General features: G+C 34.0%; 1 protein-coding gene across 3 annotated transcripts in view; it reads left to right on the forward strand.

Moving 5' to 3' along the window:
• Positions 1-25,419, forward strand: part of smpd3 (sphingomyelin phosphodiesterase 3) — a 52,039-nt gene extending 26,620 nt beyond the window's left edge. For all 3 annotated transcript variants that reach the window (XM_051099794.1, XM_051099792.1, XM_051099793.1), the window contains exons 3-8: positions 9,367-9,442; positions 14,313-14,474; positions 16,153-16,242; positions 18,799-18,862; positions 18,950-19,112; positions 21,686-25,419. In XM_051099794.1, the coding sequence (XP_050955751.1) occupies positions 9,367-9,442; positions 14,313-14,474; positions 16,153-16,242; positions 18,799-18,862; positions 18,950-19,112; positions 21,686-21,787 (657 nt within the window). In that variant the 3' untranslated portion in view covers positions 21,788-25,419. The remainder of the gene's footprint in view (positions 1-9,366; positions 9,443-14,312; positions 14,475-16,152; positions 16,243-18,798; positions 18,863-18,949; positions 19,113-21,685) is intronic.
• The last annotated feature ends 453 nt before the right edge of the window (positions 25,420-25,872 follow it).

Raw genomic sequence — 25,872 nt, forward strand, 5'->3', positions numbered from 1 at the left:
GCTTGTTATACGCCTTTCTTATAGCTGTATTGAGACATGTCAAATTTTAAGCCATTTTTCTTGATTGAAATCCCTGGTTTATGACGTAAAGTGCATGTGAAACAATGGAGCTTTCAACTTGATTAACTGAATTCTGAGGCCTCCAATGTAAGAGTTATTATTTATATTCAGCCACTTCATTCTGATTACACCTGCTGTACAACTTCTGATGCATGTCACTGATATCGAAATGACACAGTAGGGCATGTTTCAGTTCTTTAACTTTCCATGGCACGTGTCTGGAGTTAAAGTTGGACATGTGGTTTGAGTGTACACAAACAGCCTGAATAATTTACAGCTAGCCCTTTGTAGCCTAGAGGGCCTTTTTGAAACACTCATCTGTCATGCCTTCAGAAACCTAGGCTTCCGCTCTTTGTTGATGCATGGCTGGACGTACAGTCTTGTTGCATTATATATTATCTTAATGGGACTGTGCACCTATGTAGAGTAGATATTATAATTCAAGAAGCAGTTTCACTCTGAAACAATACTGTATGCTCATTTTCATCTGGATATTGTAAAGACAGGCTCATTAGTCCTGCAGATGCTGTTGCTAGCATTCTAAATAAGGTTTATATAAGAAGTGGTGAATATATGCGCTGGCAGCTGATGGATTATGAATTAAGGTGGTATTTAATTACAATGATGAAAGCGTTCTCATAGATCTTTATATAATCTAATACATACAGTATTTAGGTAAGCAATATATTTAGCATATGTGACAGGTTTAATTTGGCCTGTACCTAATTTTAAAGTTATTTAAAGAAAATAACAAACATTGGGTTTCAGTTCTGAACTGTTCATGAATGGTTCAATGACCAGTTGAATGCTAGTAGCGCCATGCTAGTTTCAGTTTCAATTACAAAAAGTTCTTTTGGTAATGCTAGCATATAGACAGCGTGTGAGTAAAAGAGAAAGTTGTTGTGCTTTGCACTGTTGTTAAAACAATTAAGTGCTCTGGATTTTTTTTGCATGTAATGACTTGTTAATTGCACTAATTTTGCTATTTGCGTACATAAGCATGTTGCAATGTTGCATGCTTAGCATGTGTCTATATTTGTACTTGATATAAGCTTGTGTTTTTGTTTGCATAGCCCTTATTTGGAGTGATGATGAGCACAGGCTTTTAGGGTTGAGATATCATTACTCTCTCAGCACTGTATCCGATTCTGGCCACATTCCAGACCTGATCTCTTTTTCCCTCGAAAAGGGCAAGAGGCCAGCCACCATTGTGTGTCAGACAAAGCTGCTAAATACTAACTCCAAATGTGTGTGTGCTAGAGAGAGAGCAGCCTGTTAAATATTGAGTACTGTACACAGAGAAACATAGGGTCAATGTCTTTGCCCTGTACATGTACTCACTAAATAGATTCTTACTTGAATTGACGTTCAATCTTTTACGGGGGTGTAAGTTTAACCAACTGCTTTCAGAAGTTATTGATGGATACTCCTCCAAAGGTCCTGGCTTCTTATTTGAAAACCACAGAATACATGTGTCATCCAGTCCTGCATGTTTCAAAGCAAGGCTAGGGTAATTATGTTCATAATTACAAATTTAATAAGGACAGAAATAACAACGTGTTCTAACCAGGCGACAAGCTATTTGTCTGACCACTTGAACTTGAAACAGTTGAATGATGTAGCACAATTGCAGGCGATTAGACAATATTGGACAGCTATTCAGAGCGAGATTTTGAACCAATGAGATTTCACAGTGGGCGGAGCTACCCTAAGATTCTACGGTATGTAGCTAGTACACAGTGTTAGACTAGAACTGGAGTTAGTTTAAACTGTAAGTGGAAGACGACACAGATAATTGCAGAAAAGAACTGCTGTGAGAATCCCACAAGTGCCTGACAACTGGAGCAAAACCTAAAATAATTAGTTCGAAAGCTTTTTCTACAAATTTTTTGGAACAGGGATGTGGAAGGTCATCTTTCTGACATATTTTGGCACAATGGGGGGAAGCTACTTTAAAGAGAACCCCAGGGAATAAGACATGTTTGGCTTAATATAACATAAATTATGTCTCTAATTTAAATATGTTGTAGAAAACATGAAAGATTTATGTTATTTTAAAAATCCAAATTTTTTTTATACATATTTTGGACAATGGGGGTGGCTTTATTTTGATCACGCAAAATGTCTGCACTCGATGAGCTACTGGCGCTACCTGTTGCTATTTTTACCGAAATACAACTCAGAAAATAAAATACTGATACGACCACAGCTACTGAAGGAGCTAACAGGTGGCGATAGATATAAGTGTAGGCTTAAACCAAATGCCGTAGCATCAGTGTTTCCCTACAAGGAGTCTGTTTGCTCTCGAGATATCGAGAATCCACGATGAGAAACTTTCTTAGTGGTTGCAGCGTAATGATGAGCGCCAGCATGTTTACATCCTGCCAGGATGGCATCTAGCGTTTCTTGTCTCTGCCATTTGTAAGCTCTTTCAGTAGCTGTCAGCATCATGGCTAAAGTAAAGAGAACAAAGATGCAGGTCTTTAGGACATTTTATTCGTCCACAGGCATCTTCCCATTCTTTTCTCCTCTTCTTATCGCTAAGACAACAGTGAAGTCTCACTCGCTTCTCTTGTTGCCCTTTGAATGAAAATCACAACTAAAAGTCGCACAATGTAGCATTGTATCAGTATTTTATTTTCTGAGTTGTGTATTGGTTGTGTTGTGGTAAAAATAATTGAAATAATGGCACCCCCCATAGTCCAAAATATGTATAAAACGATGTGGGTTTTTTAAATAACGTGAGTCTTTTATGGGTTTTCTACGATGTATTTCAGTAAGAGACATCATTTATATTATATTAACCCATACAAGTCTTAATACCCATGGTTACCTTTAAACAAAAAAAGTTTGTGGCTTTAAAAGTTACAATTTCAAAGTACTTACATTACAGTTACAATATTATTGGCTTGAAAACAGAACTACTCTCACACTACTGAAAAATGCTTAGTAATATTGCAACACTGCTTTTCACCCCAGGCCATTACGAGTAATAAAAGGTCAGCTTCTGATAAATAAACAGACAAAGCTTCGTCAAATAATTTGTGGTGGGGGAAGGGGTGTAAAATGGATGGGGGAGGGAGGGAGGGATGTGTGTGGAGTGGAAATATTAATTAAAAATGCTTCCCGTAGGACTGAGCGGCCCTTTAATTAAGGCCTTTCAGCATGTATGTTCAGCCCTCTTATTATTATTCAAGAGCTCTCCACGCTCACAACGTCAAGGGTAGATGCTCGTTTAGGGTTTGCATGATCGTTAGCAAATTGTGTATCCATACATTCCATGCTGGAGTTTGTTTTGAATTGCCATAGTGTCCTAATAGAGGTTTTTTTTTTACCGTTTTTACTGTATTTTTGATCAAATACACTACCACTCAAAAGTTTTTGAACAGTAAGATTTAGCCTGCATTTATTTGATTAAAAGTACAGCAAAACATTAACATTTAGAAAAATTTTTACTATTAAAATAACTGTTTTCTATTTGAATATATTTTAAAATGTAATTTATTCCTGTGATTTCAAAACTGAATTTTTAGCATCATTGCTTCAGTCACATGATCCTTCAGAAATCATTCTAATATTCTTTTTGCCCCTCAAAATTTTTTTATTTTATTATTATATTGAAAACAGCTGAGTAGAATTTATTCAGGTTTATTTGATGAATAGAAAGTCCGGAAGAACAGCATTTATCTGAACTAGGAATCTTTTGTGACATTATAAATGTCTTCATTATCACTTTTGATCAATTTAACGCATCCTTGCTATATAAAAGTATTAATTTCTACAATGTCTTTCCCAACAAAAAAAATTATACTGGCTCCAAGCTTTTAAATGGTATAGTGTATAATGTTACAAAAGCTTTTTATTATTACATTTATTCCTAATTTATTTTAGATATTTTGAATAGTAAAAAGATTTCAGAAATATAGTGTTTTTGCTCTACTTTGATTTAAAGAAATGCAGGCTTGGTAAACAGAAGAGACTTCTTTTAAAAAAAAAACACACATTAAAAAACTTTTGACTGGTAGTGTAAATGCAGACTTGGTGAGCGTCTTCTTTCAAAAACTAAAAATGTCATCTCAAAAATGAATAGTTAATGTGTCAGCATTCAATATGCAGAACTATCTTGTTCACCCAGATCATTCTTGGAAACGGTTGCAAAATAAATCATAATAGAGGTTGTTTATATATAGAAGTGTTAAAGGTACAGTAGCAAAAACAGCTAAAGGTCATTCCTGAAACACGTACATAAAATCCATTCTAAGTTGCCACATTCAATTCAGTGGGACAATCATATACAAATGGATTTATGAGAGACAAACTCATAAATTTGCTCTGCTTGTGTTTCATGAATGAGGCCTGGAGAGGAGAAAAATGGTTGTGTAAAACTAAATTACTGTATTTAGTGCAAGAAAATCTGACTGTTATTATGCATAGTCCTCACTGGGGGAGGGGGGGAATTAAAATGCTGCAAGATTGCAAAAAGTCCTTCTAAAGCTCAGAGATTGTACAGCAATCAGTGCTGTCTTTCTGCGGTAATAGACCGTGACCCGCTGCTCCTGCTGTGGTCAGCTCTATTTGCCAGGCTTTGTTAGTGTAAAGTACTAGCCGTCTTCAGCTGTACTCATGTCTTTGCTGTGTGTGTTATCAGCTCAGCATTCAAGCTGCCAGTAGGAGTGGATTAGAAGAACCGGAGGAAGTTTATTAGACAGCCAAGCCTATGTGTGTGTGTGTGTTTGTGTGTGTGATGGACTTACTGAGCCAGCCGACTGTTTCTCCTTTGGGCAAATAATCTTTAACCTTATAAGAGATCTCACAAGTGGCAGACACATTCCAATTAGCACTGCTCATTAACACTTATTTGCATGTATGCACACATAATCACAACACAACTCACATGCACTTTAGCTCAGATTAAACATCGTCCAAGGTCAGACAATACCCTTGCACACACTTAAGATGACATTTCAGCAGTTAACACCAACACCAGTTTATATTTTTGCCCACAGTTGGCTTTAACAGTTGGGTGACTATTGGTACTTGATGCTACCGATATTGTAGAAATATTTTTAAAGCATTTTATTTTATTTTTATTTAATTTTTGACATCCCTATAGGCACATAAAACATTTCCACCCATCTGCCTCTTCTAGTCTGTCAGTGCAAACACACACACTTAGCCAAGCATGGATAAACATTTGAAATATTCATATACACTGACATGGAAAGAGAAAGAAAGGCACTGAAGCTGAGTGGGGAAAAAACGAGCGATGAAAGGAAAAAATACTAGCCCTGTTTGATCAAATGCTGTGAGCTCATGGTACAGACCACACGGTCGGACTTTCATTAGTGTAATTAAATCTACAAATCACCTCTGAAAAACAATGACATTTATTATGGCCTGCTGCTAAAACGTAGAATTTGCACTTTGTGGAGGACTTCAGGATTTGGAAGGAGGTTGAGAAACTGTGTCCAGCTGTACTAAAGATCTCAGCACTTTGAATTGGAGTCCTTGCTGGGAATGAGCCAATGTAAGTCATTGAATGATTTACACTGAATGGACCGTCTGGATGAAAAGAGGACAGAGAGATGCCAGTACTGGAACTAGCTAGATATACAAAGCCTGCAGAACAAGATAGAATGAAAAAAAAAAAAAACTCAGTCACATAAACACATATTTTTCAACCAGATCTTAACACTCTCTAATTGTTTATATTTTATATTTTTAATTGTATTTATTTTATATAATAAATCATATTAATATATACACTACCAGTCAAAAGTTTTTGAACAGTAAGATTTTTAATGTTTTTTAAAGAATTCTCTTCTGCTCACCAAGCCTGCGTTTATTTGATCCAAATACAACAAAAGCAGTAATATTGTGAAATATTTATACTATTTAAAATAACTGTTTTCTATTTGAATATATTTTAAAATGTAATTTATTCCTGTGATTTCAAAGCTGAATTTTGGCATCATTACTCTAATCACAGGTTCCTTTAGAAATTCGAACCCGGGTCAGTCAAAAATGACATCAACACACAGTGACATACTTCTACGCCACTGGAGCTATAAGACAATAGTCTTTTGTAAATGCTTTGTAATCACACGTTGGTGGGCGGAGTTAGTGTAAACAGCCTCTGCCAACAAGACAGGCTATTTGCACATGTAAATAAACACATTATTATTTGTGAACTGATGTTAAGCTGTTCTTTTTAATAATCAATTTATTGTAGGGTTATCATCATAAAAGCCCTGTCATGTGACTTTCCCCCATTCATCCCAATTAGCTGGCAGAAAAGTCATGGCATGCTATGGGGTCTCTGTAGAAAGTCAATGGACCAAGAGTAGGCAAGCCTTTGCTGTAACTTTGCCTGCAGGTGTCGCTGTTGGACAGTGTTAATTTATAAAAACGAGTGACTTTTAGAGTTTTAATGTCGTATTTAGTCATATTTGCACTGTTTTATTTTTGTAATATTTTATTTCTGTTTTTTTATTTTCTCAGAGGAAACGCCTCTGATATATATATACAGTGCCGCCCACTAATATTGGCACCCTTGGTAAATATGAGCAAAGGTGGCTGTGTAAATAAATCTGCATAGTTTATCCTTTTGATATTTCATTCAAAAAATGTACAAAATTCTAACCTTTCATTGAAGTAAAACAATGGAAAGTGGGATTAAAAACTCAATTCTCTAGTTCATGTAGCCACAGTTACTAGCACCCAATTATTGCAACATTCTTTTTCCCAAGATAACAGCTCTGTGTTTTTTTTTCCTATAATGCCTGATAAGTTTGGAGAACATGTGACAAGAGATCAGAGACCATTCCTTCATCTAGAACAGTGGTTCTCAACTCCAGTCCTCGGGGCCTACTGCTCTGCACATTTTGTATGTTTCCCTCATTTAACGCACCTGATTCAGATCATCAGCTCGTTATGAGAAAGATCCATCAAGTCACTAGAAGGCAATCATTAGCTGAAAAAGCGTAATGGTTAAAGCTAATGCTTCCGGTCTGGCAGTATGTGGGAAAGGAGACGAGATGCCATTTTCTTTGAATGGATGTCAGTGGAAGAGAGGCTTCACTACACTGAATAAACAGCTTTTGAAAAAAAACGCTTATCATTTAATGAATTGACAACCTATCTGCTAATCTTCAACATGTTTTACCAATACTTTTGGATTGAACAATTTTTAGAGTTTACCACAAAAAAAATGCTGTTTTATAAGAGAAATCAATGACTTTTTGCGACAGGTAGGATTCAGCTTACGGCACTTCTCATTCATTCCTATGGTATCCATAAACGGCGATTGAGTGTCGCACAACCCTAACTGAAATTCATTGACGTCAAGGCTGTAATACAGACCCTCTTATCTTCCTATAGTAAGAAAACCTCTGGATCCATGAACTGAGTGTGTCAGATTCAGAAATATACAAAATGTACAGAGCAGTGGGCTCTGAGGATTGGAGTTGAGAACCACTGATCTAGAATCTCTCCAGATCCTTCAGAAGACCAGCTCCATGTTGGTGTTTTTTCTCTTCAATTCACCCCACTCATTGTCTACAGAGTTCAGGTCAGGGAACTGAGACAGCCAAGGCAGAAGCTTCATTTTGTGCTCAATGACACATTTTTGTGTTGATTTTGATGTTTGTTTTCGATCATTGTCTTGATGGAAAATCCAAACATGGTCCATTGTAAGATTTCTTACAGAGGCAGTCAGGTTTAGGTTTTATATCTGTTAGTATTTATATAGAATCCATGATGCCATGTATCTGAACAAGACATCCAGGACCTCCGGCAGAAAAATAGGCCCACAACATTAAAGGGTTACTCCACCCCAAAATGAAACTTTTGTCATTAATCACTTACCCCCATGTCGTTCCAAAGCCGTAAAAGCTTTGTTCTTCTTCGGGAACACAATTTAAGATGTTTTGGATGAAAAACGGTAGGGTTGTGACTGTCCCATTGATTGCTAGGTAAATACCACTGTCAAGGCCCAGAAAAGTATGAAGACATTATCAAAATAGTCCATCTGCCATCAGTGGTTCAATCTGACAACAATTTGTCTCCTCTGGAGAGTCTTTGACCATTCAAACTCTCCTCCTCAGTGTGCATTAGAACGATATTGGCAGATTTGTAACATCTTTAGTTGATTGGAACTTCTTAATTATTGCCCTGATGGTGGAAATGTGGATTTTTAATGCTTTAGCTATTTTCTTACAGCCAGTTTCTTTTTCATGAAGCTCAACAATGTTGTTCTGTACATCAGAACTATATTCTTTGCTTTTACTCCTTGTGATAGATGATTAAGGGAATTTGGCCTTTGTGTTCCTCATATTTATAATCCTGTGGAACGGGAAGTCATGGCTGGACAATTTCAGTCACCCTGGTGTGCTACAAAATGTAAATATAATTGTTTACACTTTAGAGATATTTTACTCATAAGAATTTCTAAGGGTGCCAATAATGGTAGCCAACATGCTTTGGAGCAAAACATTTATTTCATAATGTGTGTTTCCCCCCCACTTTCAGTTGATTTCCTTCAATGAAAGTTTAGAATTTTGTGAATTTTTTGAAAGAAAGATCAAAAAGATTTATTTTCACAGCCGCCTTTGCTCATATTTACCAAGTGTGCCAATATTAGTGGGCGGCACTGTGTATGTATACATATGAACTGATCTTATGTGTAGGCCTATATATTTTTATTTTATTTTATTTTATTTTATTGTACATGCTAATTTTGCCTACTTTTACATTAAGATTTACTTTTGCTGGCAATTAATGTTGATCTACAGTTAATACCAATAAAATTAAATATCTATCTGTCTGTCTATCTATCTGTCTATCTATCTAGCAAAGCAAAAAAAACAATCCAAAATAGTTCATGCTGACTTTGCAGCATTTTAAGCATGTTAAATTTGCTCTCCACTTACTAATTGATTTGTCTTTTTGAAATATTTAGTCCGTCTGTTCACTAATGAGCCGCTATAATACATGAGCCGGAACAGGAAAAAAAAAAGAAATGTGGGGATTTTGTGCAGCTGGGTAAAATGGTGATGCGAGCAGGTGTTTGGAAGAGCTCTGAGGTGTGCACGCTCCGACTATTACCTTTTAACACGGTCCCCAGACAAGCCACGGACAGATGAAAGGAATCTAGAGTGTTACGACAGAAGAAGCTGACAGAGAAAAAGTGCAACAGTGCTCAGGGGTGTTGACGCCACTTCATAACCGACTTTGCATTTCTGTAACACGTTTGATGTGGCAAAGTTCTCATTGTTTAATCTCTTTTGTCCTGCTCTGTTCTCTCAGGTGCAGGTGGGAAGCTCTGCTCAGGATCAACGTGTTGTTGGATATATCGCCTGTACTCATCTGCATGCTATTGAAGGTGGGTGTCACATATACACACACAAGTAGAGCAGACAGATGGATAGCTCATATCTAGTCATATCTGAAACCAGGATATCATAGAGACTTAAAGGGCCAGTTCACCCAAAAATTTCAATTCAGTCAAAACTCACCCTCATTTTGTTCCATACACTGAAAGTCAATGGTGACCTATTCAGTGACAGTGAATTAAAAGCATCAAAGCTTCCCTCAAATGCAATTTACTTTTACACAGAACAAAATGGATTTATATTATACATGGTTTTGTAAGCTCAACGTCTTTTACATAAATACACAAATCCTTTGAGAATTTAATGCACACATTAGTGCACAGTCGTTTGCATTGAAAATATGTAAGGCCACACTGTTGCATTTTTTTTGCAATAAGTTTCGAGGCTTATTTTGCTGTGTTTATATAAGCTGTTTGATCGGTTACATCAAGGAGCTGTAAGGACCGGTTACATTCACTGTGGGGATGAATCATGTTTGTGTTGGAGACTCAAGGTCTATAGAAGAGACTCAGAAAGCAAAAACAAACACTTTCAGTCCTCGAACGTGTCTCTGATTGTACGTGATCTCACCATCTGAGGCGTCTGTCATAGGAAATCAACATGTGCAGTTGTGAATAATTAGGCGAGGCATCTTCTCATAGTAAAAGGACATAGTTTACTGAATAATTATGAGAAGTACTACAGTGATTGGCAAGTCGTATCTTGATGTGGATTTTAAACACAGAAGACAAAAGTAGTGCAAAAAGCTGTAAATTCTCCTACAGTTCAAATGAATGGATACTAACATTATCTTCTATGAAGTTCTACACAAACTGTTAAAATTTCTGTTAAAAGAGACTCTTGAAATCTCAGACACTGTAGTTTGGTGTTTCATAATCCTTTGTTGTTTTATGGAGATTTTTACTGAAAAACAAGACTGTTGATTGTAATGCAGGACTACAGTAGTCATATTGAGAATTTATAATTTTTTATTTATTCTCCATTTCATTCTAATTGATTATTAATTATTATAATTGCTAATATAATTATATTATGAATGTAATTATAAATTATTATACAATTATTAATTACATTTATGGATTTAGCAGACAGTTTATCCAAAGCAACTTACAATGCAAAGTTGTTAATTGCTATTATAGCAGTTTTTATATAATAAGAATTTGATGCATGATTAAATTATTTATTTTATAGATAAAAAAATATTATTATTAGCAGTAGTAATAGTTGTAGTCATATTAATAATAATAATATATATTAATAATATTAATCATGCTAATATTATAACATTTATGCTTATTAAGGATAAACTTATTTATTATGCTTTTGTTGTTGATGGTATTTTTTTTTGTTTTTATAAATATGTAATGTTATAATGTTAATGTTATATATATAATAAAATAGTAGTAATATTAAAAATATTAATTTTATTATGCTCATTAATAATATAATATGATGTAATATTATAATATAATATATTTTATGCTTATTAATAATATAATAATAATTATTATTAGGATTTTGTTGTTTATATTGTTGTTGTTTTTGTTTTTATAAATATGTGATATACATCAATACACAATACACAATAAAATAGTGCTACTAGTAGTATTAATAATATTAATTATTATATTTATTGATAATATTTAATATGATAAAAAAATGCATATTATTATTATGCTTTTGTTGATGTTATTTTTTATTGTTTAAAAATTAATTATTAATTATTATAATGCTTTATATTATAACAATAAAATAAAACAATATTTTATGCTTAATAATAACTATTTTAATTGTTATACTTTTGTTGTTGATGTTATTATTGTTTTTGTTGTTATAAATATATATTATATATATAATATTTGTAGTAGTAGTATTAATAATATTAATTATTGTTATACTTATTAATAATTCAATATAATATAATATAATATACAGTATTTTATACTTATTAATATAATATTAATTATTGTAATGCTTATTCATATTATAACATAATATAATAAAACTTTATAATATTTTATTAATAACATTATTTTATTTTATTAATAACAATTTTAATTATACTATTGTTGTTGACATTATTATTAGTTTTTGTTGTTATAAATATATATATATATATATATATATATATAATATATATAATATTAGTAGTAGTAGTAATATTTAATTATAATTATACTTTAACTTTAGTCATTTTTGTATGTGAAAGAGACATTTAGTGCTGTTATGAAGCTATTTTTCTAGTCAGGACCACAAGGTTGCGTGGGTTTTATCCCCTAGTGGTGTTGTGGTAGTCTGACTGGCACGGTGATGTCGAGTGATCCTGACAGGTTTGTGGCGATCCTACTGCTCGTTTGCCGTACATCAGAGTAGATTTGCACACACAGCGGGGAAACAGTTGTGTGGATGCGAGCGTTTGCGTGCAACCTGCAAAAAACAACTCTTCTGTGCTTGTGCATTTTATCTTATGTCATGCACACACACGCCTGATTCGCCACTTCACATGCAGGGCCTGTGACATCACTGCATGTTGACCCCTGTTCTCCGCTCCGATTAATCAACGTGTCCCGCTCGCCCACAGGGTCCCGGTTCCCATGGCGACGGGCTCTCGCCGATCCTGGCGTCAGCCCTATTTAAAGCACGCGGTCTCCAGCGCTCATTTTTTACGAAGACACTCTTGCTATTCCAGGATCCACCTACGCCTCTGTGTGTCTGCCACCCGTTCTAATTATAGAGCTGGGGCTATTTCAGGAGGATAAATGAAACATGAGGGAACGAGTCAAGAAATGGGGAAGAAGGCTAGAGAAACCTGATTATGCTGGAGATGATGCAGGACAGGGACTTTCAGGGACAAGTGTGGTTCAGTTAATAGAGGAGACAGCTTTGTCTCTGGATATTCTCAATCGCTTGTTTTCTCCTGTCACACTGTATGTGTGTGTTATAGACTTTGACAGTGCCGAGGCGGATTTAAGTTATTCTCCTGACATGCACACATGTATGTGAGGTTGTTCACTTGCCTTAGACATACTGAAATGCGGTTTCTTATACTCTGTAGAGATTTCAGAGAGACTACATGAGACCTAGAGGGAAAAACTGGGTCAGTTTTTGCTCTTTTATGGCTAATGGAGTTCTAAATTGTTTAATTTAAGAATCACCTTTGTCTCAAAATTTAAAATTGTACGAGCACTACGAGTCAAAAGTTTTTGAACAGTAAGATTTTTAGTCTCTTCTGCTCACCAAGCCTGCATTTATGTGATCTAAAGTACAGCAGAAACAGTAAAATTTTGAAATATTTTTACTATTTAAAATAACTGTTTACTATTTGAATATATTTTAAAATGTAATTTATTCCTGTGATTTCAAAGCTGAATTTTTGGCATCATTACTTCAGTCACATGATCCTTCAGAAATCATTTAGATATTCTGATTTGGCGCTCAGAAACATTTATTGTTATCATTATGTTGAAAACAGCAGAATGTTTTCAGGTTTCTTTGATGAATGGAAAATTACATGCACCGAATAGAAAAGCTTTTTTTTATGATAAATTCTGATCTTTGGATCTTTCTATTCATCAAAGAATCCTGAAAAAAATGAGACGAGACGTTGGCGATCTGATGATAAAAAGTATGACGAAATTTATGCCGCGTCTGCTTTAACAAGACGAGACGGGACGAGAATGTTATTTGAGGACTAACGGACATTCAAAAAACATCCTGTAGGCTAACTGTCCTCTTTTAAAATGTTCGTCTCTGTCATTAGATTGCAATTAGATAAGGGGAGTTTGCATGTCTAGTTTCAGTATAGCAGCCACAATGGAAAGATAGGCTACCAGATGTCTGTCAGATGTTTGTACATGGCAGATGCACAAAAGCGAAAATACAAAATTAGAAAGGCACACAGGAATCACCCCTTTTCATTCCATTTCAGAGAACTGGTTTGTTATTGGTTAATCTACATTCCCTTATTAGTGAAAGTCAAGATGCATGGCAAATTTACAAATAGACTAACAGGAATGTATAGCAGATATACTTGACAGTTTATGACAACTATATCAACCATTTTGCATTTAATGACTAATATGATGAACTAATGACTAGATGTTTTGAGGGGTAAGACTATTGCACAGAGAACTATATAATACATTTTGAGCAACATGACACTAGCAACTGATAATGTAGGAAAACGCAGACAAATGTACATAATCAATTGCATGAATGTACCAAAGCAATCGCAACTTGTTCAAAAGAATGAGAAACTGCTATAGACTAGATGATGCGGAGGTTGAACAAGTAGTTTTGAGAATTTCATTTCTGATCTGAGAAATGCACCAAAGCGACTGAGAAAAACTGTAAGCCATACAAATCTTAACACCCAGGGTTCCCTTTAAAGTTTTTTTTTTTTTTACCACCAACACACATACTTTTAACTTCAGCAACTGTATGAGATGCAATTAAATTGCTGTTCTTTTCCTCTTGTCTCTGTTTCTCTCTCTCTTTCTTTGCTCTATCTGCCCCTGCCAGCTCCACCAAAACAGAGGGGAGATGTTACAGATGATCTCCTCTTTCCCTTTGCTTCACTGCTCTCTCGTGCTCTTCCTGTCTCTGTTTTCCCACCCTGGCCTCATTAAATCGCCACATCTGCCATAACGGCCTCAGAATGAGTCGTGAAAACGTGATAAACTGGAGGCGCCTCAGTGCGACGCTATTTCATTATATTACACCGAAAATCAAATGAGTTGTTTTGCACAATGCGATCCGTGCGCACTTTATTGAATAAAACCCTCCATAAAATGAAATCCAGGGTTTTATTAGATTTCAGTTCTTAGGTATTGTTTGTGTAAATCTGTCTTCCTCTCTCAGGTGATTCATCGGTGCGCTGCGAGCAGTTGGATATGCTGCTGGAGTGGGGTGCGGAGTTCAAGAGGGCCACCTCGGGTCCCACGGACGAGGAGAAGGTTCTGGAAGATCAGGTGGCCTTCGATGTCGTCCTCGGAGACCTCAACTTTGACAACTGCTCGTCAGGTACCAGCATTTTCTCCTTACGGACAGCTGGGAATTTTATACTGAAGCAGTAAACTGATTGATTATACCTTTAGCTACTAATAATAAGTATTATACAGCTGGGTTTAAAATATTTTAGCATGTTTTAACCCTCCAAAACACTCTTGTTTGAAAACATGACTAACAACAATCCCAGTTTGACTCGGTTGGTCCATTTCTTTTAGAAAATTGTGGCAAAACCAATATTAGAAAAGACACTAATGTTTAACATTTTTTTATAATAATTATTTTGCTAGTATTGTTATTGCTGTTGTTATTATTGTAATTATTATATAATGTCAAAATTACAAAATGTGAAAAAAAAATATTAAATGTGTATATATATTATTTGTATTTATTTTCTATATTATATTCATATTATACTATATTTTATGACATTAAATAAATAATTTGTATATTTAATATATTAAGTATATATATATATATATATAGATAGATAGATAAATAGATATAGATATAGATACAGTATATACATATAGCCATTTTATATTACTGTATTATATTATACAATATTTTATTTATTGCAATATTTGTAATAAAAACATTACAAAATGTGAACAAACTTGATAACAAAATAATATACTATATTTTATTATATAGATAAATAAAAAATAAAAAATTCCTATATTGAATGTATTGCGTATTTGTACATTTTATTTTACGGTATTATCTTTTACAATATTATATATTATACAATATTTTATATATTATTTGTTTGTTATTATTATTATTACTACAATAAATAATTCTTCTCTACAGTCCATTTTTAATCTTTGAAACTTTTAATTACTTTTAAAGATTTCAATCTTTATAATAATAATAATAATAATAATTTTATTATTAAATATGTATTTATATTATTTTTTATTAGATTTAGTATATTATATATACTATATATTTATATTTATATACTTATATATTTATATCATACTATTTTTTTATTATATTAAATAATAATAATAATAATAATAACATAAAATATGATTTTTATTATCAAATGTGAATATATTTTTTATCTATTTTTTCCCTATTATGTTTTATTATACTATATTTTATTGTAGTAAATAAATAATTTCTATATTGAATATATTGAGTATATATATGTACATTTTATTTTACTATACAATATAGTATATGTATATACTATACAATATTTTATTTATTATTTTTTATTTATTATTTATTATTTTTAATATTTGGTATTATTATTATTATTACAATAAACAAGCTTCTCTCCAGTCCAGTTTTCATCTTTTTCATGACATTTTTTTTATTACTTTTAATAATAACAAGATTTCAGACTTTGTGTAATTTCTATATTTCTATATTCTATGTATTTTTATATTATATTCATATTACACTATATTATAGTAAATAAATAATTTCTATATTGAATATATTGAGTGTATATATAGACATATAGCCATTTTATTTTACTGTATTTTTTATTACTTTTAATAACAAGAAGATTTTTTTTTCACATTTGATCTTTCACAATTTTTTACATAATATTTTAAAGACAGAACTATGCTAATAATAATAATAATAATAATTAAACGCTTGTTGTGTATGACCAGAAGGAGGCAATGTAACCCTTTCTAAAAGACTCTTTGTTTCTCACACGGTTTCTGTCGTTCAGAGGATAAGCTGGAACAGCAGCATGCCCTCTTCACTCATTATAAAGACCCCTGTCGTCTTGGTCCTGGAGAGGACAAACCATGGGCCTTGGGTGAGTTCAGTCAAAAAACTTTTTCATACAGTGCCATGAAAGCCTAGGCATTGTGGGTTACGGGATAGAGATCTGCACTTGTGGTTGACCAATGTGGGTTTTTCAAGAACTGAAGCAAATTGTAATATCTAGAGAGCAGAGTGCTGATATAATAGATATTCAATTATTTATCCATTTAATATATAACACACAATTCAGACACAAAACATTCATGTGCATGTTATATAAAAATGTAATGTTTATCAGAAAGTAAATGTAAATGGGAAATAGTTTTATTGTTGTATTAAAATATGTGATATTTTTATTCAATATTTAATAAATAAAAGATTTCATTATCTTTTTTAACCTTTTAAGCACAAAAAAATCTCTTATAACATGGTAACAGGGTTTTTTCAGAAGTGTCTTGATTTCTGGGAGATTTTAAAGTTGCTTCCATGTCAGAGCTAAATTAGATGTCACACGGCTGTGCTCTCCACGGCCACACACAGATGGTGCACTAGATGAGCTGGCAGGAGACCACGGGAGAGAAGTTCTTGCCCAGCCCCAATTCTGAAATAGATCTAACAGAGTGCAAGCCTTTAATGACACTTCTGATTTTAGTGGCCACCATTTGTGGGCGTGTTCCACTTCTCTTATATAGAACACCCTGTTTTTTCTCTCTTCTGAGGTTCAAGGTCTGGTGAGGGTCTGAAGATTGACACTCCGAATGTGTTTTCTCTGAGAAGTGCCTCCTCAAAATATTGCATCAGAAAAAAAAGGAGTACAAAAATAGAACAACGCCAGTATTACAAAATATAACATTTAACATATAACTTATTTTTCTAAAGAAACATTGTCCGACTGATTTGTGATATTTAACGTAATCTCTATCTGTGACTAATATTTACTGAGCTTTGATGACTGATGATCTGAAAAATTACAAAATAGTTAAAAGTTAAAGGAGAAGTCCACTTCCAGAAAAAAATTACAGATAATGTACTCACCCCCTTTTCATCCAAGATGTTCATGTCTTTCTTTCTTCAGTCGTAAAAGAAATTATGGAACATTATAGGATTTTTCTCCATATAATGGACTTCTATGGTGCCCCCAAGTTTGAACTTTCAAAATGCAGTTTAAATGCAGCTTCAAAGGGCTATAAATGATCCCAACTGAGGAAGAAGGGTCTTATCTAGTGAAACGATTGGTTATTTTCTAAAACAAACTTACAATGTATATACCTTTTAACTGTAAACACGGTTGACAGTTACGGAATGTCGACAAACTCCCATCTCATTTTCTCCTCCAACTTCAAAATCGCCCAACGTCGCTGTTTTACCTTTTCTGGTGAAAGGTGTTTGATCTTCTTTGCATGTTCATTTTGTAAACACCGGGTCTGTACTTCTGCAGTGATTTTGAAGTTGGAGGTGAAAATGAGATGGGTGTTTTTTGACATACCCTAACTGTCATAAACAGGAATACACACAGAGCTAAACCAAGACGAGCATTTACGGTTAAAAAGTATATAAACTGTACATTGTTTTTAGAAAATAACTGATTGTTTCACTAGATAAGAGTTAGTTTAGAGCCCTTTGAAGCTGCTTTTAAACTGCATTTTGGAAGTTCAAACTCGGGAACACCATAGAAGTCCACTATATGGAGAGAAATCCTATAATGTTTTCCTCAGAAAACTTTATAAACATAATAAAAGAAAGACATGAACATTTTGGATGACAGTGGGGTACATTATCTGTAAATATCTGTAAAAAGTACAGTGAACATAAGTTCACAAATAAAATATACTACTTAAAGCAAAAAGTGAAGTGAAACTGCTACTGCCTTGAGTTATTATTTTGGAATAACAAAATAATTTTCTTTCTGTTTCTAAAAGTGTAAGTGATTTTCATGTAACCAAAAAAATGTGACTAGGCCTAGAAATGATTTTATAATTACTTTCTTATTTCAACACACCTAACAAATGGGATACACTCATAAATAATTCTCAAAATATTTAAAGAAGTTTTTAGAAAGTCAATGAAATGTGTAAATGAAGAACAGTAGTCACAAAGAGCACCGTAATGGAAAGTACTGGAACTATTGGCCTGGTTATGTTATCAGTGAGGTGTTAAAAAAAAAAACAGAAGAGAGAAAAGGGTTAGGTGGATATGGCCAATTAGAAACATGCATATGTATATCAGAAGCACAGTCGTGACTCAGACAGATTTCCCTTGAGCGTACTTTAATTCTAGTGTTACTCCGAGCGGGCCCAGTGGGTTTTATCCCAGTAGTTGCTCTTAAGAGACCTTGATTGCACATAGATGTCAGACATCTGGTACTTGAATGATTTAGGGGTCTTCTCTGATTAAGTGGTCATACTCTCAGAATATAAATATGTTAAAGGACTAGTTCACTCAAAAATGAAATTCTGTCATTAATTTTTCACACTCATGTTGTTCCTTTGATCATCTTCAAAACACAAATTAAGAAATGTTTCACTTTACTTACTTTAAAATCTATAGTATCTCTCCAGTTCGTATGTAACCTGTATGTTGTGCGTGTTTGCATGTGCATATTATACAGGTACGCTGCTGGACACGAGTGGTCTCTATGATGAGGAAGTCAGCTCACCAGAAAGCCTACAGAAGTAAGTTGAACACAAATACAAATATATCTATATATAAATTATGCATTCACAACAGACACACTTAGCCATGTTGCATTTCTCTGACAGGGTTATGGAGAATGAAGAGGGGAGAAAAGAGTACTTGGTGTTCCCTGCTAGTAAGAATCATTGTCCCAGCCAAAAGGGGCGCAAAATCCCCCTTAAAGGCAACGGCAGGAGAATCGATTACATCCTTTACAAAGAGGAAGGCCTGCAGCCAGACTGGAAAGTGGTGAGTTCTGATTACTAAAGCTACTTCTCTTTTCGAGTGCATTATGCAAATAATGAGTAAACTGTGACTAAAATTCACAGTAAATGCAAAAACATGGGACTGCACATGGGAGACAGTAAACAAAATGACCTCTTGTTGAGTTCATACTGCCCGTGCTGTATCTGTAGTATAAACTATATATAGTAGTCAACATTTGAAGTGGATCAAAACCTTTTTCTTGTCCCCGTTCTTGTCATAGGACCACTTTGATGAAAGGTTTTGATCCACTTCAAATGCTGACTGCTGTATACTTTGCAACGGAACGTACTGCACCGACAAAATAATACTATAACAGCGATATTTAAACAAGATCTTTTAACACTGTTATAAAATGTAAACTAGATGCCACTAAATGTGCCATATAAATTGCTAGTGTTAACTAAATATATGTATATATAGTTTGTAAAAGTTTGTAAACACCCCTGGCAAATTGTGGTTTTGAATGATATCAGCATAAATCCTTATCATTTTTTAGTGCAAATACATTAAAGTAACTTGATATTATCATTGAAGACCAGCAATAATAATTTTCATTTTGATTACATAATAATGGCAGTATATACATGTCAAAGTCAGACATGTGATGCCTGGTTACTGGTTTAAACTTGGCCCAGGTTTTTAAAAGATTTTTGGGTCAGCACACCTTAATAGCTTCAACAATTAATTGGCAATTAAGTTTAGAATACAGTTAATTTAGGCCCAGATTATGCAGAGCTGTAATAGCTGCTAATGGTGGATATTTTGATGAATCAAAAATTTACGTTTTTTTATATGTATAAACTGTTTATGTAATAAAATATGTTTTCATAGTTTGTGTTATCACTTATCAGTGCAAAATTATCACAAATTAAAAAGGATTCATGCCAACATTGTCCAAAAGCCCACTTTTCTAGGGTGTTTCCAAACTTTTGGAGGGCAGACACACTACCAATCAGAATTTTTTAAACATTAAGTTTTTTTTTTTTTTTTAAGTCACTGTTGCTCACCAAACCTGCATTTATTTGCTCCAAAGTACAGCAAAAACAGTACAATTTTTAAATATTGTCACTATTTAAAATGTTTTCTATTTTCTGTTTGAATATATTTTAAAATGTAGTTTATTCCTGTGATTTCAAAGTTGAATTTTAGCATCATTACTCCAGTCACCTGATCCTTCAGAAATCATTCTAATATGCTGATTTGATGCTCAAAAAACAATTATTATTATTTGTATTTGTATATAGCACATCTGTACTTACATTATATTGTCTATTGTGAATTGTCTTTCACATATTTATTTGAATCACTTTGTCTGTTGTCTGTGTCTTTTCATATATTTATTCTAATCACTTGTTTATTTTTGTTATCTGTGTCTTGTCACTTGTAAACCTGTCTGTGTACTGGAAGCTTCTGTCACCAAGACAAATGTCTTTATCATAACTTTGATTCATTTAAAGCAACCTTGCTAAATAAAAGTATTAATTTCTATCATTTCTATCTTATTCTTAAAATACTGACTCCAAACTTTTGAATGGTATAGTGTTTAATGTTACAATCTTTGGATCTTTCTATTCATCAGAGAATCCTGAAAAAATATGCTCAACTGTTTTAAATATTGAAAATAATAATAATAATAATACATGTTTCTTAAACAGCATGTTGGAATGATTTCTGAAGGATCATGTGACACTGAAGACTGGAGTAATGATGCTGAAATGTAGCTTTGATCACAGGAATGAATTACATTTTAAAATATATTCAAATAGAAAGTTATTTTAAATATTAAAAATATTTCACAATATTACTGCTTTTGCTGTATTTTTTATTTTGATAAAATGCAGGCTTGGTAAGCAGGAGATACATCTTTAACAAACATTACTTTATAAAAAAATCTTTAATTTAATAATTTAATTTAACTTAAAAATTGTTAATGAAGTGTTAATTAATTCTGCCCAGTGCTGCTACTGTTCTTTTAAAAAGTGAAATATTCCACAATAAATGTTTCTGTCATGGCATCCAGTTGTCATGGAAATTATACTGTTCTTATTTTTTATTTTGTTTTATAGCAGTGTATATCAGTGAGATCAAATAATTTGTCAAGACTTAAAATATAATTTAAAACTCTACTTATTAAATATTAAATAATCATGAAAATGTATTTGAGTGCAGCTCTTTACCACACTGGAAGTGGAAGGTAAAGTTGAGTGCTTTGCATTATGGGATACAGTATTACACACAGTATGCCTTGTATACTGCACAGTTCGGTGGCCACACTGTCATACACACAGATACTGATGCATATTTCTTATTGTGCTCAGTATATTAGAGCATACTGTACAGTATTTGTGTCAAGCAGTAAGCTGATATGTTTAGTTATGCTTATTTAACTCTTTGGTGCCATCCCATGGAGCAGTGTTGGAATAGCATCCCATAAGATAAATAGTATCTGACACATTGTTCCAATTCACATATTCACAGAGGTATAAATTTCTCTATGATATATTTTTGCTGTTATTTTAATAGTTATTAAACACATGATCTATCACCCCTTAAAGGATATAGAGGAGTTCAGCTTCATCACTCAACTTGCTGGATTGACTGACCACCTCTCAGTGGCTGCAAGATTGGTTGTGTCAACCGGAGAAGAGGAGACTTAGGACCCGGCCATAATTCAAAAAAATCAATGCCACGGAGAGAGAGGGGAGAGGCAAAGAGAGAGCGAGAGAAGTGAGTGAAAGGAAAAACAGCAGGAGGAGGCATTCGTCAAGCTTCCCGACAGATGAGAGCAGGGTGATTGAGAGGCTTGGTAAGTCATAAAAAACGATGGATGACATAGATGGAGAACACAGGCAAGAGAGGGGGGTGGCGAAGGAAAGGAGAAAACCACCAGTCAGCTCAAAGCAGCGTGAAGGTGTGTGATTTTGTGGACACTGGTTCTCCATCCACCCCTGGACTCTCTGTGTTTACATCTGAACTGAAGAACAAAATTAAAGATTTACTCACCTTTGCACTTCTGAAGCTTCTCTGGGGCCCTTAAAGGGGCAGAGGCCATTTTCTGGTGCCATGACCCGGATATCCGAAAGAAGGCTGTTGCATGGAAGAATGCGTACATTGACTCATCCGGTCGTCCTGTCACACAATATGGACAAGGATATGTACGTCTGTGTGTTTAAAGTTAGTCCACCGCAAGATCTATCCCTCAGCGTTCTTCAAAAGACCTCAGCAAGTGTCTTTCTTTTCTAACGTCTTTCTAAGGTTTCTATGGCCTCGTGCCATCTTTTTAGGGAGTTTATATATGATACTGATCAAGGTTGCATTGTATGGTCTCATGTAACACTAAGTTAAACAAGAACTTGTTTCATTGACCACTGGGATACAGTGATCAAGTCCTGAAGAATGGCAGTGGCGCCATCACTGCAAACTATGGGAAAACTGAGCAATTGGTGGGATTTGTTCCCAAAGTATTGGTAGATGCATGTTTGCCAGTGCACTGCCATGTTTGTCATGGCCTGCATGTTTGACGTGAATCCCGAGACGCAATTAACACAGGCTATTTTTCACACTCAAGCCCTTTCCCCTAACACTTTTCCTTCTTGCAGTATTGCTGTGGCTCCATCACAGGAGAATGGTGTCGTAAAAGGCATCGCAGTGTTCACTGTTTACATTTTTGAGCCAAGATTGTCGTCCCCTGCAAATGTTTACACACTTATCAGGCAACGGTACCCCCAAGAACTACCCCAGGTAGACCCACCGAAGCTCGCTCTTCATGTGTTAACACAATTGCTTTTATACTCTCTAAAATTCTCTTGTTATAAGTTGTTATTATTGCTATTATTGTTATTGTTATCATTATTATTATGATTACTATGGTTCGTAGATTTGACATTATGTGCTTTTTACAAATGACTACATTCCCCATGATGCATTTATCTGCTTTTTGCTGTGTTAGAGGTTTACAGCAATATAGTGTAGAGCTCCGCCCTGTTTTGACTGACAGTCTATTTGGCCAGTCAGTATGCCTGTAAACACCATATCAATTGCTGTGTTCCTTTCAGTTCTGAATGTGCAAGGGAACGCAACCAAAACACCAGAACCAAAAGACGTTCGGTTGTGTTAATGGTTTTTGCATGCGCATTCCTCGTAGACGTGGAAATAGATACTAAAATAACAACAGAAGGCGGTTCTTCCTCATTGGGTTGAAAGGTTCTGAGCATGGATGTTACTCTTACGAGTAACATATGAGTGATGCTTTTCAGTGCAAGCATTGAAGTCTGATTCCTGAACAATTGACTCCTTTGAGTCAATCCTTTTTGGTCAGTCAAAAACAGGTTCTGAGCATGGAGAGTAACTCTTAACAATCGGTTCTTTTTGACGAATCAATCAACATATATGAGTAATGCTTTTGAGTCAGTACTTTTTGGTAAATCAAGAACATACAGCACAAGTACTGAAGTCCAATTCCTGGATGAATGACTCTTTTGAGTCGATTCTTTTTGGTCAGTCAAAAACAGGTTCCGAGCATTGAGAGTTACTATTAAGAGTCGGTACTTTTTAGTGAATCAACAACATGTATGAGTAATTCTTTTAAATCAAATCTTTTTGGTGAATCAACAACATAAAGCGCAAGCACTGAAGTCTGATTCCTGAATGATTGACTCTTTGGAGTCAATTTTTTTTGGTCAATCAAAAACGTAGGTCCTGAGCAAGGTTCTGAGCATTGAGAATAACTCTTAAGAGTCTGTTCTTTTTAGTGAATCAACAACATGTATGAGTGATGCTTTTGAATCATTTCTTTTTGGTGAATCAAACATACAGTGAATCTTTTGAGAAACATCAGTGTGATCAGGGATGTCCAATTCCCGAACAAATGACTATTTTGGTAAATCATAAAAATACAGCACAACCAAGGAAGACCGGCTGCTGGATGAATTACTCTTTTGAGTTGATTCTTTTTGGTGAATCAAAACATATATTGCACCCAGTGAAATCTGGTTCCCTAAATGAATGACTATTTTGAGTAGATTTGTTTTGGTGAATCAGAAGCATACAGTGCGATCAGGGATGTCCAGTTCCCAAATGAATGACCATTCTGAGTTGATTCTTTTTGGTGAATCATAAAAATACAGTGCAACCAGGTAAGACCGGTTCCTGGATGAATGATCCTTTTGAGTAGATTTGTTTTGGAGAATCAGAAACATACAGTGCGATCAGGGATGTCCAATTCCCAAATGAATGACCATTTTGAGTTGATTCTTTTTGGTGAATCATAAAAATACAGAGAAACCAGGGAAGACTGGTTCCTGGATGAATGACTTTTTTGAGTTGATTCTTTTTAGTTAATCAGATCTATACAGTGCAACCAGTGATATCGGTTCCCTGAATAAATGACCATTGAACTGATACTTTTTGGTGAATCAAACACATGCAGCTTATTGCAAATAACAGTAAAATTTATAACAGCGTAGTTACGACAATTGTTCATATGACAACGTCTTAAAAGACACGAGTTTTGTCATTTTATATCAGTTTTTTTTTTATTAATTTAATATACAAGGCTGAACACAATTTTCGTAGTAATTGTAAACTTATATTTATTTATTCTACAAATTATTTGATTTGTTTAATGGAAATAAATTTCTTTTTTACAAAAAAAAAAAAAAAAAAAGAAAGAAAGAAAGAAAGAAAGGTTTTGGAAGCCAGTGATAGAAACATCCCACATCAAACTCTGGATGGAACACAGCATTGATCTAGTCCCAATGCACCCACCCGCCACAAATTTTAATCTAACGTATCGTTCTTTAATCAGGTCAGTGTGCCATAATAATTAACCCTATCCAGTACTAATGCTTATAAGGGAGCACAGGGTATGATTCACATTTTCTGTTATTAAAAGAACCCGTGTTCATTTAATCTGAAATTAAACTCTTCCTATCGTATCTAAACTGACGTCATTATCCAAGGTCAGTGTTGAAGGGTCAGACAGGGAGAGCTGTAGTAGAGATGCATGCAGTGAAATAATGAAGCTTCACAATTTCTCACTCTCATCGCTGTCCATTAATATCTTACTGTTCTCTATATATTGTTTTCAAAACTATGTACTTTTTGTTGTTGTTTCTCTTTTCTTTTTCTTTTTTCTTTTTTTAAATTTCGAGGAATGCGGCTTGCTACAAGCTTTCAGCTGGCTAGGCTCTCACGGGGAACATGGAAAGGGAAAAGCTTTCTCAGTGTCAGCTCTTTATAAATGCATTTTGGTTCTGCTTTTTATTAAAAAATCCCTCTTTGATTCAAAGTGTGTGTGTTTTCATTATTCATTAAAAATGTTTCACTTTTTCCCAGTGGAATTACCATACCAGTTACATATCTACAAATATTTAAAAAAATATTTTCAGTGTTTCTTTGATGAATAAAAAGTTCAAATGACATCATTCATTTGAAATAGAAATCTTTACTCCCACTTTTGATCAATTTAATGCATCCTATCTGAATAAAAAATATTAATTTCTAAAAAACATCTTACTGAGTAATGATTGTAAGCCTACAGTATATACATATGATTTAACACTCACTTCCAAAAAATCTAAAATATTATTTGTATTGAAAAAAAAAAAGTACATGGACAAATTGTCATCAAATAACCAAAGTGTCTGAAAAAGGACATTAATATATATATATATATATATATATATATATATATATAATATATATAAACACATCAGACACAGAAACATTGAAGTTTAATACA

This window comes from Labeo rohita, chromosome 25, assembly GCF_022985175.1.
Source record: "Labeo rohita strain BAU-BD-2019 chromosome 25, IGBB_LRoh.1.0, whole genome shotgun sequence".
Classification (NCBI taxonomy): domain Eukaryota; kingdom Metazoa; phylum Chordata; class Actinopteri; order Cypriniformes; family Cyprinidae; genus Labeo; species Labeo rohita.